This window comes from Triticum aestivum, chromosome 5D (genome assembly GCF_018294505.1).
Source record: "Triticum aestivum cultivar Chinese Spring chromosome 5D, IWGSC CS RefSeq v2.1, whole genome shotgun sequence".
NCBI lineage: Eukaryota > Viridiplantae > Streptophyta > Magnoliopsida > Poales > Poaceae > Triticum > Triticum aestivum.
In genome coordinates, this window is record NC_057808.1 from 546,480,923 (window position 1) to 546,496,277 (window position 15,355).

The 15,355-nt window shown below is 49.6% G+C and overlaps 2 protein-coding genes across 2 annotated transcripts; one reads left to right on the forward strand and one right to left on the reverse strand.

The window, feature by feature from the left end:
• Positions 1-9,749: 9,749 nt before the first annotated feature.
• On the forward strand, positions 9,750-12,273 carry LOC123123707 (uncharacterized). Its single transcript, XM_044544277.1, has one exon. It carries the CDS (start codon positions 9,925-9,927, stop codon positions 12,016-12,018), a length of 2,094 nt encoding a protein of 697 aa, XP_044400212.1. The 5' UTR covers positions 9,750-9,924; the 3' UTR covers positions 12,019-12,273.
• Positions 12,264-15,355, reverse strand: LOC123123708 (BTB/POZ domain-containing protein At2g13690; the record flags this gene model as incomplete). The annotated part of the gene is given in 2 exon segments (XM_044544278.1): positions 12,264-13,398; positions 14,675-15,355. Coding segments are annotated over 2 exon segments (1,590 nt in total), but the record flags the coding sequence as incomplete, so codon positions are not given.

The following is a 15,355-nucleotide window of genomic DNA, read 5'->3' on the forward strand; positions in this document are numbered from 1 at the left end:
ACCTCGGTGTCGTCCGTGGGCCGGGGGGAGGTCGCTGTCGGGAGCGAATAGTTGTTCATCGCCGACTGGCCCAAAGACCCATCCGAAGAGGATACGTCGATGTGGGCTTTGGACGGACTGCATGATCATGTTTGACATGATATAAGAAGCAATAAAACAAAACATACCAGAACTATTATAGTATCCGGATACTTACGACTTCGCCAGGGGCTTGTCCCTGGGCAACCACTCCTCGTCGCTGTAAGCGGCTGTTGTGGAGTGGTCCGGAGGGAGGATCCTTCCCTTCTTGGACCCTTCGGCCTCCCCAGATGGGGCGGCCTTCCTTTTCTTCCCCCCCCCCCCGGTTGGGGGGGAGAACATTCCTCTTCCTCCTCCTCGTTTTCGTGGGAGGAGTGCGCCTCGGTGTTTTCGGACGATGAGTCCGATACAACCTTGCGCCAGAGACCTTTCCCGGTCCCCGCGGCCTTCTTCTTGGCCTTCTTCTCCGGCGCCTCATAGGGCGCCGGAACCAGCATCTCCGTTAAGAGAGCCGTTGCTGGATCTTCGGGCAGTGGATCCGGACAATCGATCCGCTCCACTGTCGCTACCCAGTCCTGTTAAAATGGCGTGGAGGTTCAGATCCCTCGCACGATTTTACTGGGGAAAGGAACATCTTGTGAGATATAAAGAGCTTACCGGATTGGCAGGGCGCTTTGCGCTGAGTCCGCGATCCTCGGTAAGGGAAGGAGGTACCTCGGCGGCCTTGAACAGCACCTTCCAAACGTCTTTGTGTGTCGTGTCGAAAAGCTCTTGCAGCGTCTGGTGCTTGGCCGAGTCAAACTCCCACATATTGAATGCCCGTCTTTGACACGGGAGGATTCGGCGAAAGAGCATGACCTAGACCACGTTGACAAGCTTGATTTTCTTGCTTATCATATTCTTGACACAGTTATGTAGTCCGGTCAGCTCCACCGACAAACCCCAGGATAGGCCCTTCTCTTTCCAGGAGGTGAGCCGCATGGGGATGCCGGATCAAAATTCGGGGGCCGCCACCCAGTTGGTGCCGCGCGGCTCGGTGATGTAGAACCACCCCGATTGCCACCCCTTCACGGTCTCCACATAGGAGCCTTCGAGCCAGGTGACGTTGGGCATTCTGCCCACCATGGCGCCTCCGCACTCCGCTTGCTGCCCGACCACCACCTTCGGTTTCACGTTGAAGGTCTACAGCCATAGGCCGAAGTGGGGCTTGATGCGGAGGAAGGCCTCGCACACGACGATAAACGCCGAGATGTTGAGGATGAAATTGGGGGCCAGATCATGGAAGTCCAGCCCGTAGTAGAACATGAGCCCGCGGACAAATGGGTGGAGAGGAAATCCCAGTCCACGGACAAAGTGGGTGAGGAGTACAACCCTCTCATGGGGTTCTGGAGTAGGGACGATCTGCCCCGCGTCTGGGAGCCGGTGCGCGATATCTGCGGCCAGGTATCCGGCTTCCCGAAGCTTCGTAATGTCCTCCTCCGTAACAGAGGAGACCATCCACTTGCCTCCCGCTCCGGACATGTTTGGAATGGCCTTGCGGAGAAGATGAGAACTTGGGCGCTGGAGCTCGAGTGCGTGAGAATTGATGGGTAGGGGAAGGTGAAGGCGTGGGTGAAAAAGAGGAATCCTTATCCCTTTATAAAGGTGGTAGAAATTGTGCGCCTCCCCACTTGCCCAGTAAAATCGCTTATTCCCCAAGCGTCGCGATTGATGGCACGGTTGGGTTACCCATACCCGTATTGATGTCACGTTATAAAAAATTGTCAGCGGATTAGATTTGTGGAATATTGTACTCTCTACGGTGGTATGTGGAATTTTTTTTGCAGAGGCGGACACGATCCTTGTGTTCAAAATCTTCTATGGAGTATTCGGGGAGGGAACCCGCCTTGCAATGCCGAAGACAATCTGCGCGCCGGACTCATCGTCATTGAAGCCTGGTTCAGGGGCTACTGAGGGAGTCCTGGATTAGGGGGTCCTCGGACAGCCGGACTATATACTTTGGCCGGACTGTTGGACTATGAAGATACAAGATTGAAGACTTCGTCCCGTGTCCGGGTGGGACTCTCCTTTGCGTGGAAGGCAAGCTTGGCAATTCGGATATGTAGATCTCCTCCCTTGTAACCGACTCTGTGTAACCCTAGCCCCCTCCGGTGTCTATATAAACCGGAGGGTTTAGTCCGTAGGACAACAATCACAATCATAATCATAGGCTAACTTCTAGGGTTTAGCCTCTACGATCTCGTGGTAGATCAACTCTTGTAATACTCATATCATCAAGATCAATCAAGCAGGAAGTAAGGTATTACCCCCATCGAGAGGGCCCGAACCTGGGTAAACATTGTGTCCCCCGCCTCCTGTTACCATTAGCCTTAGACGCACAGTTCGGGACCCCCTACCCGAGATCCGCCGGTTTTGACACCGACACCCCCAAAGTTCCATTGTTGCCCTAAGCTCCTTTTTCACCCGATCTTTCTCCCTAGCCAATGAAACTTGTTGTTGCTCTATGGTTTGGAGGAGAAGGCCTCGATCTACACTTCCACCAAGAGATATTTGATTCCCCCCCCCCCACTAATCCCTTGTGGATCTTGTTACTCTTGGGTGTTGGGGCACCCTAGACGAAAGAAGTCAACTCGGAGCCACATTTGATTGTGGTGAAGCTTCGTGGTGGTGTTCGGAGACTCCAATTAAGTTGTGGAGAGAGCGTCAACCTTGTTTGTAAGGGTTCGGTCGCCGCCTTCAAGGGCACCACTAGTGGAATCACGGCATCTTGCACTGTGCGAGGGCGTGAGGAGAATACGTGGCCCTAGTGTCTTCTTGTAGAGCATTGTGCCTCCACACTGCTCCGACGGAGACGTACCTCCCCTGAAGGGAGGGAACTTCAGTAACACATCCTCGTCTTCACCGACTCCACTTGTGGTTATTTCTTACCTTTAGTTTGTGCAAGCTTATATTGTATTGTATCCTTTGATTGCTTGTTGTTGTTTAACACATCATATAGATTGTCCACCTAGTTGCATATCTAGACAACCTATTTTATGGTTAACCATAATTTGATTAAAAGAGCTAAAAATTGATAGTTGCCTATTCAGCCCCCCTCCCCCTCTAGTCAACCATATCGATCCTTTCAATTTTCCTATTTTGTTTGTCATTATACGAGGATTCAAAGGCTAGGAATCAAGGTAACACTTCTGTCCAATATTTTTTTTGGGTGTTGAATATAGCATATTTTAGTGTTGGGAACCTGGCATTCGTAAAAAAATGGTCGGTTAATAGTCAACCGATAAAATCAATTAATCAGCCAATTTCCGATTAATCTCTAATCCCCAGCTGATCGAGACGCTAACAATAAGCGATATCCTCATCATTGCTCAAGTCTAATATTTGCTCTTGAATGTTTGTTTCTGAGCATAGGAAAATTATTTAGAGGATCATTCAAACATGGACCAAGGCAAACATAAGCAGCTCACCAGTCAGATCAATACATGAACCTACTATGGACAAGAAGACATTACCGTAAGCTTGATAAAATGAATTGAACGAATCTACCAATCCTAGGAAATTCAAGACCAAGGAACAAGGGGAATGTGTTCCTTGGTGTAGGATCAACATCTCACAGAACAATCATACACATAAACCAAAACCACAATGACATGAGCAGCTTGACATCTCTACTCCAATGGGGTGACAGAGCACAAGAACCTAGCTCTTGGAGGACACGAATCCAGGCGCTGCGACATCACGATCGTCGGACATCAGACCCGCAATGTAAGTCCGATTCTTCGACAACGACCTAATATTGAGACATGAAAGAGCAATCAAACTAGAGATGGTATCCCGCCTTCTCTAGAAATAGACGGAGGAGAGGCAAAATCCAACAAGCAACCACTAAGAACGAGTAAAGCGACGACATGAGAATATGTTACTTCGGGTAAAGAAGGGAGGGCATCTCAGAATCGACACCGGAGCCGAAGAAGAAATCGCTATGGAAGAGTGCCTCTCTCCCTCTCCCTTGCTCTATTTTCTTCGCTGCAACAGCCGCTCCCGAATGGAAAAGAGCAAAGCTGCTAGAGAGGGAGAGAAATGAAAGAGAAAAAAAGGGAAATAGGTACCGAGGAGCCCAAAAACTCAACTGTGGCCCAACAACGACACAAACGTCCACTTGTCTCACGAATCACGACACACGATTCAATGGCTACAAAATCCGACTGAATCCAAATTAAAATCATTCGATTGAAAATTAGCAAATAGTATGTTTTTATCATGGGGTTTGTAAGAAAAATAACTCCAATGTAGTCGTCGTTGGGTGGTTTACGGGCTTGAATGTATTATTATTTTTGTTACCTTTGCTATTTATTGCACTGCCATTTGTTGGCACTTGTGCTGTTATTTGGTCTGTCATTATGTTTGACTAGTACAATGCCCGTGCGTTGCCACGGGCTCTTGAAATAGTTTGCAAGAGTTATATAAAGATAATGCATGTTAAATTTCACACGTACAGACAATATAACACAGACACAATTATTTAATAATTAAAGTACATTTTTGCAATGTAAATTGCCAAAAAGAAAAATTAACGGCATGTCCTTGTAACAAACTTAATGGAGTTCCAACTAAACATCTATTATAAAATTATTAATATCTAGGTTATACGCTTAAGAAATTCTTTCACAATATACGGAAAGTTGTCTTTAGCTTCATTCCCACGATGTTTTAGCAAGTATAATAAAAACTGCTTTCTCAACTCATATCCATCCTGCACAAACAATATATGTAGTTAGTATGAAAATAAGTAACGGACAATATTCACCGCGCAAACCGGCTTGACCCGTTCCACCAGAGCATAAAATGAATCATCACTAATCATAATTCCCATTAACATCAACCAGTATTCTTGGTGTTTATTACTGTTAGTCAACTGGCATTTCAAGTTTCATTACTGCCTAAAATGAAGGTTATCACTCTAAAATAGCATGGTCATATTAGTGACCGTGCAAACTTCAAGATTTAAAACCGATAAGCAGCCCTTCAAATTGGAAAGGGTGCACGTGCAACGCACGTAAGTTTAGGAATTTCTTCATCATTTTGATTATCTAAATCAATTTTTTTCATAATAGTTATCACAATAACATGTTATGTTTAACAAGAATTGGTCTAAACTGAAATTTTATAACAAACCAAAGTCCAATTTCGGCAAACAGCCTCCTCGCTAGCAAGATGTGTCAGCACCATCCAATCGCCATCTCACAACTGTCATCCTGGTGGTTTGGATTTCTGAATATGTTTGTCTCTTTCCTGCCGCACGCAACACTTTATCTCCATGTCACGCCGAATCTTCTTTTTGGGCTATCATCAGGGGATTTTGTCTACCTAAATATAATTACACACCATGAAGACAAGCTCGAATTGCTGGTGGCTTGGATCGTCTCAACAACACCCAACCAAGAACCAACCGACCAGGCTCGATCCTCTGCAAGGAGGGCATACCAAATCATCTCCTTTTTTATCAACACAGATAGAATGTTCAAAACAATGCCATCTTAATCAACATGGGCAAAACATAGCAAAAAATAAGGACATGCTATTGTTCTACGCGAGACAATAAGCAACTTCAGCATCCAGTGTCCCATCATCTACCATGAAGATTGGGAACTCCGTCGTTCCAAGATATGCTTCAATGTTTCAATATTTCAAGATTGGGAACTCATTGCATGTAACTTTTTTCTTGCTTGTTAGCCCCACAACAGAAAACATTAAGGTTTCAAAACAAAAGAAAACATTTGAACAAAAGAAAGTTAACGTATAGCAGATCTCAATCCATCTTACATCGCAAACTGTTAACCCCAATATTTCATGATCTGAATGGGGGAATTAAGGTTGGATTTTGTCTCTGACGAATCAGATTTCTGGACATTGTCAACATCAAGATTCCATCTCATGGTTTCATAACAATCAACCTGTACATGGATCTCTGATTAAATTCTAGCCACTACCATGAAGCTCCCGGTCAGCAAGAGTTGTATTTTTTCTGTTTAAGCGGGCACCTAGTTTTTCTAATACATGGATGTAATTCTCCCCATGTGGCTCAAAAGAAGCATGATGCCCCTGGGTTCCTGAACCTTGACCCAACGCCACCCATTTATTTGTGACAATTTATGCCCAAATTTATCTCAAACAAAAGGTATGCCCAGATCTGTAACACAAGCAGCTGAACAATTAAAAAATATAAATATCCTAGCCTTCTTTTTCATACAACTCATGAGATTCTACAGCAACAAAAATGATTTTACATTGTTTTTCACACACACATGAACCAGAGCTGCTAGGCGGCAATATTCCACCATTTGACAATAACTATAACGATAAAGAATGACTACCAGACCATATCCTTTACTACATAATGGAATACTAATGTGCAAACAAATGCCACTATTGCTCCTGAAGTATTCATATCATCGAGTAAGAATGGTTGCATGTTTATCACCTTTTCCAATCCAATGAAACTGATGTTATAACGCATTACACATGCTATGAAAGAAATTGATGAGAACAATATTACATTTGCTCTTACTGCAAATCAACGCCAACAAATCTATAATAGGTTCATGCATAAAGCAAGTGAATTTGAAAAAGAAACCAGAACCTTATTAAGTTATCCTAATTCCATGCGAAGTTGCCTAGGAAAAATAGAAGTGGAGGATCAAGGTGGATTCCAAATAATAGTAATATAATACTCCTTCAAGGTAAAAAAATAAAATCTAGTGGGTACAAGCATTTTGAATAATAAAGAAAATTAAGATCTAACTATATACGTGCAATGCATGTTTCTAAAATTCAAAGTATGTATGAATATATGTAAATAAAAGTTTTGCTTAGGTCATAATTTTCCATACTTCACAAACATCTTATCCTGTCAAATCATTGGTGCACGTCCCCATTGTGCAGGATTTTTTTGGAACTTCCTATCTCCACTTACATCATGGATAGCATACAGCAAAAGTTAATTAAAATTCAATAGACTTCTATGAGATGACATGAGTGACGATCGGTGCAGGTTTATGGCATTGAGCATCATCTACTAACCCTTCAAAATGATGATTTTCATTTGGACCAAGTACATCTCAAGCTGCAAGCACAATAAAATCACCATGGGCTTGGAGCCCACCATCTCTCCACGTTCCTGCATGTGAAGAATTAACCAGTGCCCCAAGTCAGAACTACTGCATACCTTATTCATGTAGACCTTACTAAAAATTCAGAAAATATGCAGAGTATCCATTTTGTTAACCTAGCTATCTGCAGTCCAAGACAGAGCGTGACCATAATCCACACTACAACACATGAATATAGCTACCTTATGGGGCATATATGCCTAATCCTCATATCTTCTTGTTTGGAAAAGAGTTGACCATTTGCACATAGTATAGAATGGCGAAGATTGAACATGCTCTCGTACAATTGGGGAATGGTGTGGAGCTCCATAAGCGACGGCGGCGATGCCGACTACAGTTGTTCTGACAGGAACTAATTTGCTTACTCTTCGTTTTCAGTTAACCACATAGTACTACACTGCCATATACAAAATCAGGAGAGGAAGGTACCTTCTGTACGCCCACTGCACGGGAGAGTTTTGTGGCGGACTGTATACCTGGACGCGATAATCTTATTTCGGAGGAGCGCCCAACTGCGGCATGGAGGTCGGAGAGGGGTGAGAGCCGGACCGGCGTGATCCACACAGTGCAAACCTGATAAACAAATCGCAAAAGTCCAGCACCTGGTTTACTGCAAGGAGCTCGCTGGTGTCCAGATTCAACCCGAGGTAGACTTGCCCATTATCTCGCCCTTCCGCCATCGGATCGGCGGGATGTCCCCTGCTCAGCCGCTCCCGTCGACAGGTACGGCCGTCCGCGACTGCAGGCATTGTGGCGGCGAGGGACTCTTGGAGATGCGATCGAGCAGCCTACCCCTTGACTTGCAAAGGCAGGAGCTGATACGGACGCCGATCCCACTGAGGGGCCCGGCGGAGTGCTGGTGCGGACTTGATGAATCGACACATGAAGTCGAATAGATCATGGAGCCCGGCACCGCCGCCGGCATCAGCGGGGTCCCGTCGCATGGGTCGTGGTCTAGGCTCGGGGGTCGTGTCGACGGCGGCATGGAGGTAAGAGAGGTGAGAGCATGCTGGTCGTGCCCTTGCTCCCCTCCCTTCCTTCTGTTCTCCCTGGAACCGCAGCAGGCCATGGAGGAGCTCAACCGCCGCCGTCGTCCCTCCGACTCTCGCCGGAGCCGTCCGTCGTCGACCCGATCCTGCTGCCATCCGCCAGATCCACAGCAGCCCCGCCGGAGCCCACAACTTGGCCATCACCGTTCCCTCGAGATGCCGCCGCCTCCCCGTGTTGACCGCGTCGCTCACCTGCATTCAGGGATCTTTCGATATCGGATTGTGTTTTCCTTTCCTTGGATTAGGAAACGATGTACCGGGGTCGACGCGGGGCCCGCGGAACGTTTGGTACGGCGGAGTTTTCGTCCGCCCAGGTAAATTGCTAAGCGTGTTTTTGGCTCTGGATTAGTATAATCTTAACGGTTGGATTAAATTAAGTGATTCTGATCGTGTGGTTATAATTGAGCTATGTTGTTATGTGTACGTTAGGCTGGGTACACTTAGTGATGTACATGTTTTCTTCTTTAATAAGTAGTAGAGATGGTTTACTTATGAATTTCTTTAAATCCATTATTTGTTTCCTGAAAATCTATTATTTATTTCCTAAAGCAAATTGCATTAATGAGAGAAATTCACTGATTTGGTTAAGGTAGGAAAGAATCTATTATTTATTTCCTAAAGCAAATTGCATTAATGGAAGAGATCCGTTGATTTGGCTAAGGTAGGAAAGAATCTATTATTTGTTTCCTAAAGCAAATTGCATTTATAAAAGAGATTCGTTGATTTGGCTAAGCTAGGAAAGTTAGATCCGTGATCTTTTGTCATTAGGAAAGTGTTGAAAATAAACCGTATTAAATCCATTATTTGTTTCCTGAAAATCTATTATTTATTTCCTAAAGCAAATTGCATTAATGAGAGAAATTCACTGATTTGGTTAAGGTAGGAAAGAATCTATTATTTATTTCCTAAAGCAAATTGCATTAATGTAAGAGATCCGTTGATTTGGCTAAGGTAGGAAAGAATCTATTATTTGTTTCCTAAAGCAAATTGCATTTATAAAAGAGATTCGTTGATTTGGCTAAGCTAGGAAAGTTAGATCCGTGATCTTTTGTCATTAGGAAAGTGTTGAAAATAAACCGTACCGGACTACCAACTCCTCCATTAGGTTTTTTTTCGCTGGTTAATCTTGGTAGGTCTTTTTTCGTTGGTTAACCTTCGTAGGTCTATTTTTTGGTACGTGGATGGGTGCAGGTTGGGGCCTCAGGAGGAGGTTTTTTCGGTTTCTGGTGGATAAGTCAGAGGTGGGAGTGAGGACGAAAAAAACCGGACGAAAATGGTGGGACGAAAATAAACCCGGAACGGAGACTATCAACAGCTTCATTAGGAGTAGAGATGAGTAGATCGAAAATTTGTTCTACAAAAAAATTGATTTGTGTGGAATAATTGCGGTCGACACGACAAATTTGCCCCGGAAATATCTACCTTGTTGCTTTCCTCTCCCGGTGAAAATTATCCTCAGCCTCAGCCAGAAAAAGAAAATGTCGGCATCATCACATCAGATCGCGCTGCCCAGTGCCCACCCCAGACAGCAGAGCAGAGCACGTCCTCTTCACAGCGGCGACACTTGTGGAAGTGGATGTGGATCTGATGCACGACCAAACCCAATTTTCTTCTATTATTTCCCACTGTAAAATTCGCCGGGTTTATCCACTCCGCACGCACGCAGCACCAGCGAGTAATCGCCTGCCATGGCTCGCCGCGCCGACCTCCACCTCGCCGCCCTCGTCGTGCTGCTAGCCGCCGCTCCCGCGCTCTCCGCCGCGGCCGGCACCATCGTATTCACCACGCTCGGCCGCACCCGCTACGCCTTCGACGTCTACGCCCTCCCGCTCGCCCCCTCCCTCTCCGCCTCCCCTGCCCCAGAGCTCCGCCTCACCGACGGCGCCTCCGTCAACTACAACGGCAACTTCGCGCCCTCCTCCGCGGCGCTGCTCTTCGTCTCCGAGCGCAACGGATCCCTCAACGTCTACCTCACCCCCGCCCCGCCCTCCTCCTCCTCTGCCTCCCGCCGCGAGGCGCTCGAGGAGGAGAACTCGGCGCCCCCGACGCCGCTGCTGCCCTGGGACCCCGTCGCGCTGCGGGACCGCCCGGCGCTCACCCGCGACGGCTCCCGCCTCGTCTACGTCTCCACCGCGGCCCCCGCGCCCGCCCCGCGCCGGAGCTGGGCGGCCGTCTACGCCACCCACCTCCCCTCCGGCCGGGCCACCCGGCTCACCCCGCCCGGCGTCGCCGACTTCAGCCCCGCCCTCTCGCCCTCGGGGGACTGGACCGCCGCCGCCTCCCCCGGCGAGGCCGGCTGGGCCGGCGAGGTGCAGGACCTCCGCACCGACGTCTACGTCTTCCGGACCGACGACGGCTCCCGGCGCAAGCTGCTCGTCAAAGACGGCGGCTGGCCCTGCTGGGCCGACGACGCCACGCTCTTCTTCCACCGCCGGGACAGCGACGGCTGGTACGGCGTGTACCGCGCCAAGATCGAGGTCTCCGATGACGGGCTCCTGGCGGCGGCCTCGTCCGTGGAGCGGGTCACCCCGCCGGGGTTCCACGCCTTCACGCCCGCGGCGTCGCCCGGCGCGCCGGGGCTCGTCGCGGTGGCCACCAGGCGACCCGGCTCCGACTACCGGCACATCGAGGTGATCGATCTGACCAGCGGCGCCAACAACGCCGCCTACTTCGAGGTCACCAGGCCCGTGGCGCCGCGGGCGCACCACTTCAACCCGTTCGTCTCGCCGGACGGCGCGCGCGTCGGGTACCACCGGTGCCGGGGCAGCGGGAACGGGGACTCGCCGCTGCTGCTGGAGAGCCTCAAGAGCCCGGCGCCGGAGTCGCTGTTCAGGATCGACGGGTCGTACCCTTCCTTCTCGCCCGACGGCAAGAGGATCGCCTTCGTGGGGCTGCCGGGGCTGTACGTGGTGAACTCCGACGGCTCCGGCGGCCGCCGCAAGATCTTCTCCGGGAACGCGTTCCCCACGTCGTGGGACTGGAAGAGGAAAGGGGTGATCTACACCAGCATCGGGCCGGACTTCGCGAGCGAGGGCACGGAGGTGGACGTGGTGGCCGTGTCCCTCGGCGACGAGGACGACGGCGGCGGCGGCGGCGTCTCTCAGATTTCCATCAAGAAGCTCACAATCGGAGGCGAGAACAACGCGTTCCCGTCGCCGTCGCCGGACGGCAAGTGGCTGGTGTTCCGGTCGGGGAGGTCCGGGCACAAGAACCTGTACATCATGGACGCGGAGGACGGCGAGGCCGGCGGCATCCGGCGCCTGACGGACGGCCCATGGACCGACACCATGTGCAACTGGTCGCCGGACGGCGAGTGGATCGCCTTCGCCTCCGACCGGCACAACCCGGGCGGCGGCAGCTTCGCCATCTACATGATCCACCCGAACGGCACCGGGCTGCGGCGGGTGGTGCACAGCGCCGACGGCGGCAGGACGAACCACCCCTGGTTCAGCCCGGACTCCAAGCGCATGGTGTTCACCTCGGACCTCGCCGCCGTGTCCGCCGAGCCCATTTCGAACCCGCACCACTATCAGCCCTACGGCGAGATCTTCACCATCAACATCGACGGCTCGGGGCTCCAGCGGCTCACGCACAACTCGTTCGAGGACGGCACGCCGTCGTGGACGGCGCAGTTCCTCGAGCCCCGGGACGTCGGGGAGACGCTGCGAGCCTCCGGGAGCTGCGAGTTCCAGGACTGCCACTGGCTCAGCATAGAGGACGATGCCCAGCCTGCACATTATGGCCTTCGCTATGCCCATGGCAACAAGAAGATCGGCTGCTAGAAGCTGTGTCCTGATGATGATGTCAAGGAGAGCATGTCATGCCTGTGCTGTATATAAATGTTTGCCCTCTAGTGCAGGAGCCTGCCTGCATTCTACTAAATTGGTACTGTACCTGTATTTCCCCAGGAATAAGGCCATGTAAAGTGAGGCAATTTTCAGGCAAATATGGACCAAATTGCCATTGGGATATGTATGTACTATATGAAGCTATGTCCACTTGTTAATTTGTAGCAAGAGAAGTGTGGTTTGAAGCAATTCTACAACAATTCTATTGCTGACTCTGACTGTCAAGTAGTGCATACACTGGGAAGAACTGAGGCAAGATCATAAACAAAAATTCAACTCTACAGGCTAACAGGAATTCTTCTTATCTTACAATCATACACACACACACTACAAATACCGATATAACTCATGCGGACCAAGCAATATCCCATAGGCTTCTGCTGCTCCAGGGGCTCTACCGACAATCTATCTAGTGAATGACCTTCGCCACCATACCTGGAAGGCTCGGCTAAGGTTCGGGCATTCCGCGCCCCTAGATGCGAAGCACTGGAACCATTCCTCAAATAGGCTCTGCTGCTCCCGAAGCGGAAGGGTGAGAAGGGCTTGCCCCAGGCTATCCTCCAGCGCTCTCGCATCCAGTCCTTTCGAGCACCTTTGAAGCCAGCCGAAATCAGTTAACATCGGCGTGAACCATCCCCGGAACAGTTGGCTCCTCAGATCGCTGGGGCACTGCACTTTCCCTTGCCCGAGCGCGATGAACACGCCAGCTGATATCCGGCTCAGCTCGTACCTGAACATTGGTGATGCTTGCTCGTGCATCCTGATGAGATCGTCTTGCCCGGCCCACAGCACGACGAAATTCTCTGCCATATCATTGTTCACCAGGATCTCAAATAGCCAGCTGAGGTTCTCACTTTGCTTGCTCACTCTCTCAATCATGGGTTTATTGTGCCTAATTTTCAGTGCCTGGTCTGTGCCGCATTTTGGCTCCAAGTCTTGCTTAAAAAGTTCCACCAGCAAGTTCAGACATGAGCAGCAAATCTGGTAGAGGCTCCTTTTGTTTAATCCGGACAAATCCTTTTGATACACTGAGCTTTTGCTTAGAAGACCATTGATCAAAGACTGCATATCTTTTCTTGCACTGTTGTTTGTGCTGCTGGTGACAGATTGGATGAGCTGACCAGTCAGGTCTTCCGAGCTGCTAGACGGCTGTGTTTGCAATCTTGCCAATACATCTTTTAATAACGCTTCATCGAAAGTGCATCTAGCAAAGAGGTGCTTTAGCTTCTCTTCCTCATTCTCATTCCATGGAACTGCTTCAATGTACTCCAAACATGATCTGATTCCTTTGTCAAACATAATCGAGGAAGCCACCTGCAATTCAAAATCAAAACAACATCTATCAGACCTATTGTGAGATGCTACCTAAACTATTATCTCTTTCTTTTGCGAGAATCATGTCAGAAAGAAGACCCATTAAGGTAATATTAGTAGCATGTGTAAACAATGTTCTATTATTATTGATGTTGCTGTTCAACTGCATACCTAATCTGTAATTGGTATCACTCTGTTAAAATGTAGACCACCAGGCCATACTGTGTTACAAGATGTTCAATATAAACAGCGTGCAGAGTAACTGACAGCAGTTAAAGGACCAACCAATGTGTCATGGAGCAAATGCAATTTCTCCAAAGTTAAAATAATTTGTCATAATAATCTATGTTGCAAACATTCTGTACCAATTTTGGTACCACTAAAATTAGACTACTCTGTTTATGTTTCCATCTTAATCAGAGCTTTTATGTTGTCGCGCTGTCATACTATTTATCAATGGGCTGACTTCAGATCCAAGGACACCCTATCAGCACACACACATTATTGATTTGTCCTCCCATAATTACACTCAACAGATCGGACCATGATATCGGCTGATTAGGTAGACAATGTTCCATGTAGAAGAATCAACTCTTTCATTTAATTCACTAACGAAGAAGTGAAAGCACTAGCTAACTATCAATTACTTCTTGGTTGGTTTCACACTCCCATCTGTCCAGACCTAGCTTATCTGGATACATTGTTTGGCGTTGTACGCTCACCACCATGCGACAACTCAAGCGCCTGCCCAGCTAACTTGCGTCCATGGCCTTAGCAGCCTAACTAGTGTACAGAAGATCAATTTATGAATCCTGAAGGTGGCACTTGTATTTCTCAATAAGACATACTGGTCTCAGGTTTATGGGCCCTATAATCCCAAAAAAGTTGTATGGCTTGCACCAGCAAAATTGTCGGTATAACTCCAACCATAACAAATGTGGCTTCTCAGAAACCGCGTATGACGTAATATCGACGCAATTCCAGTGATTTCGACATAGACAGCTAAGTTCATTTTCCATCGTTACAACAGGCTAAAATCCAAAAACATGTGCATTTAGTAGTTACTAACTAATAGAGCAGTTAAACATGACCATCAATCATCAAGCTCACAAAATTTCAAAGGGGCCAATCAATTTGCACTGTAGTAAATCTGCAACGTGCTGTCAGCCTCACACAAACATCATCTGTGCAAGCACACGGCCACCACGGTGTACGTATCAGAACTGAGCTGTACATCAAATACTAGGAAAGGATGTGCATCTCTCATCATTCTCACCTCGAGGACGGCGATGGCCCGCGAGACGCCGGCCTTGGCGAGCCACCGCGGAGCGTCGGCCTGGAACATGAGCTCCACGGCGTCCCTGAAGGCGGCGACGTTGTCCACCCCGTCGACCTCGATCCTCCTGGCCCCGGCGGCGGCGTTGGGCTCGGGCGCCATGGCGGCGAAGAAGGCGCTGCTCCCGCAGAGCACGGCGGAGTCGAGGTCCATGACGTAGCCGGAGCCGCCGTCCCGCCCCCGCAGGCAGAGCCTCAGATCCAGCCCCTCCCCCTGCCCCTCCTCCTCCTCCTCCCGCACCGCGACGAACGGGGCCGGCGGCGGCTGCTCCGGATGGGGGTTGTGGGGGTGGTCGGTCATGGTGGGGGTGGGAGGAGGGTGGTGGGCGTCGGGGTCGATGGGGGAGACGCGGCCCGGGGAGAGGATCCGGCGCGGGTAGTCGATGAGGCCCGCCAGCTTGGAGGAGGGCGAGCCGTGGAAGGAGGAGGGGGATTTCGGCGGCAGCTGTGGCTGCTTCCGCGGGCCCTCGCCGCCGGTGCACACAGATCCTGCTGCAGCTGGCGCGGCGGCGTGGGAGAGGGTGCGGTGGGGGAGGCGGTGGTCGGGGCTGGGCGGGACGCCGGTGAAGGAGCAGCACCAGCCGGCGACGGGGCCGCGGCGACGGAGGTGGCGGGCGGCGTG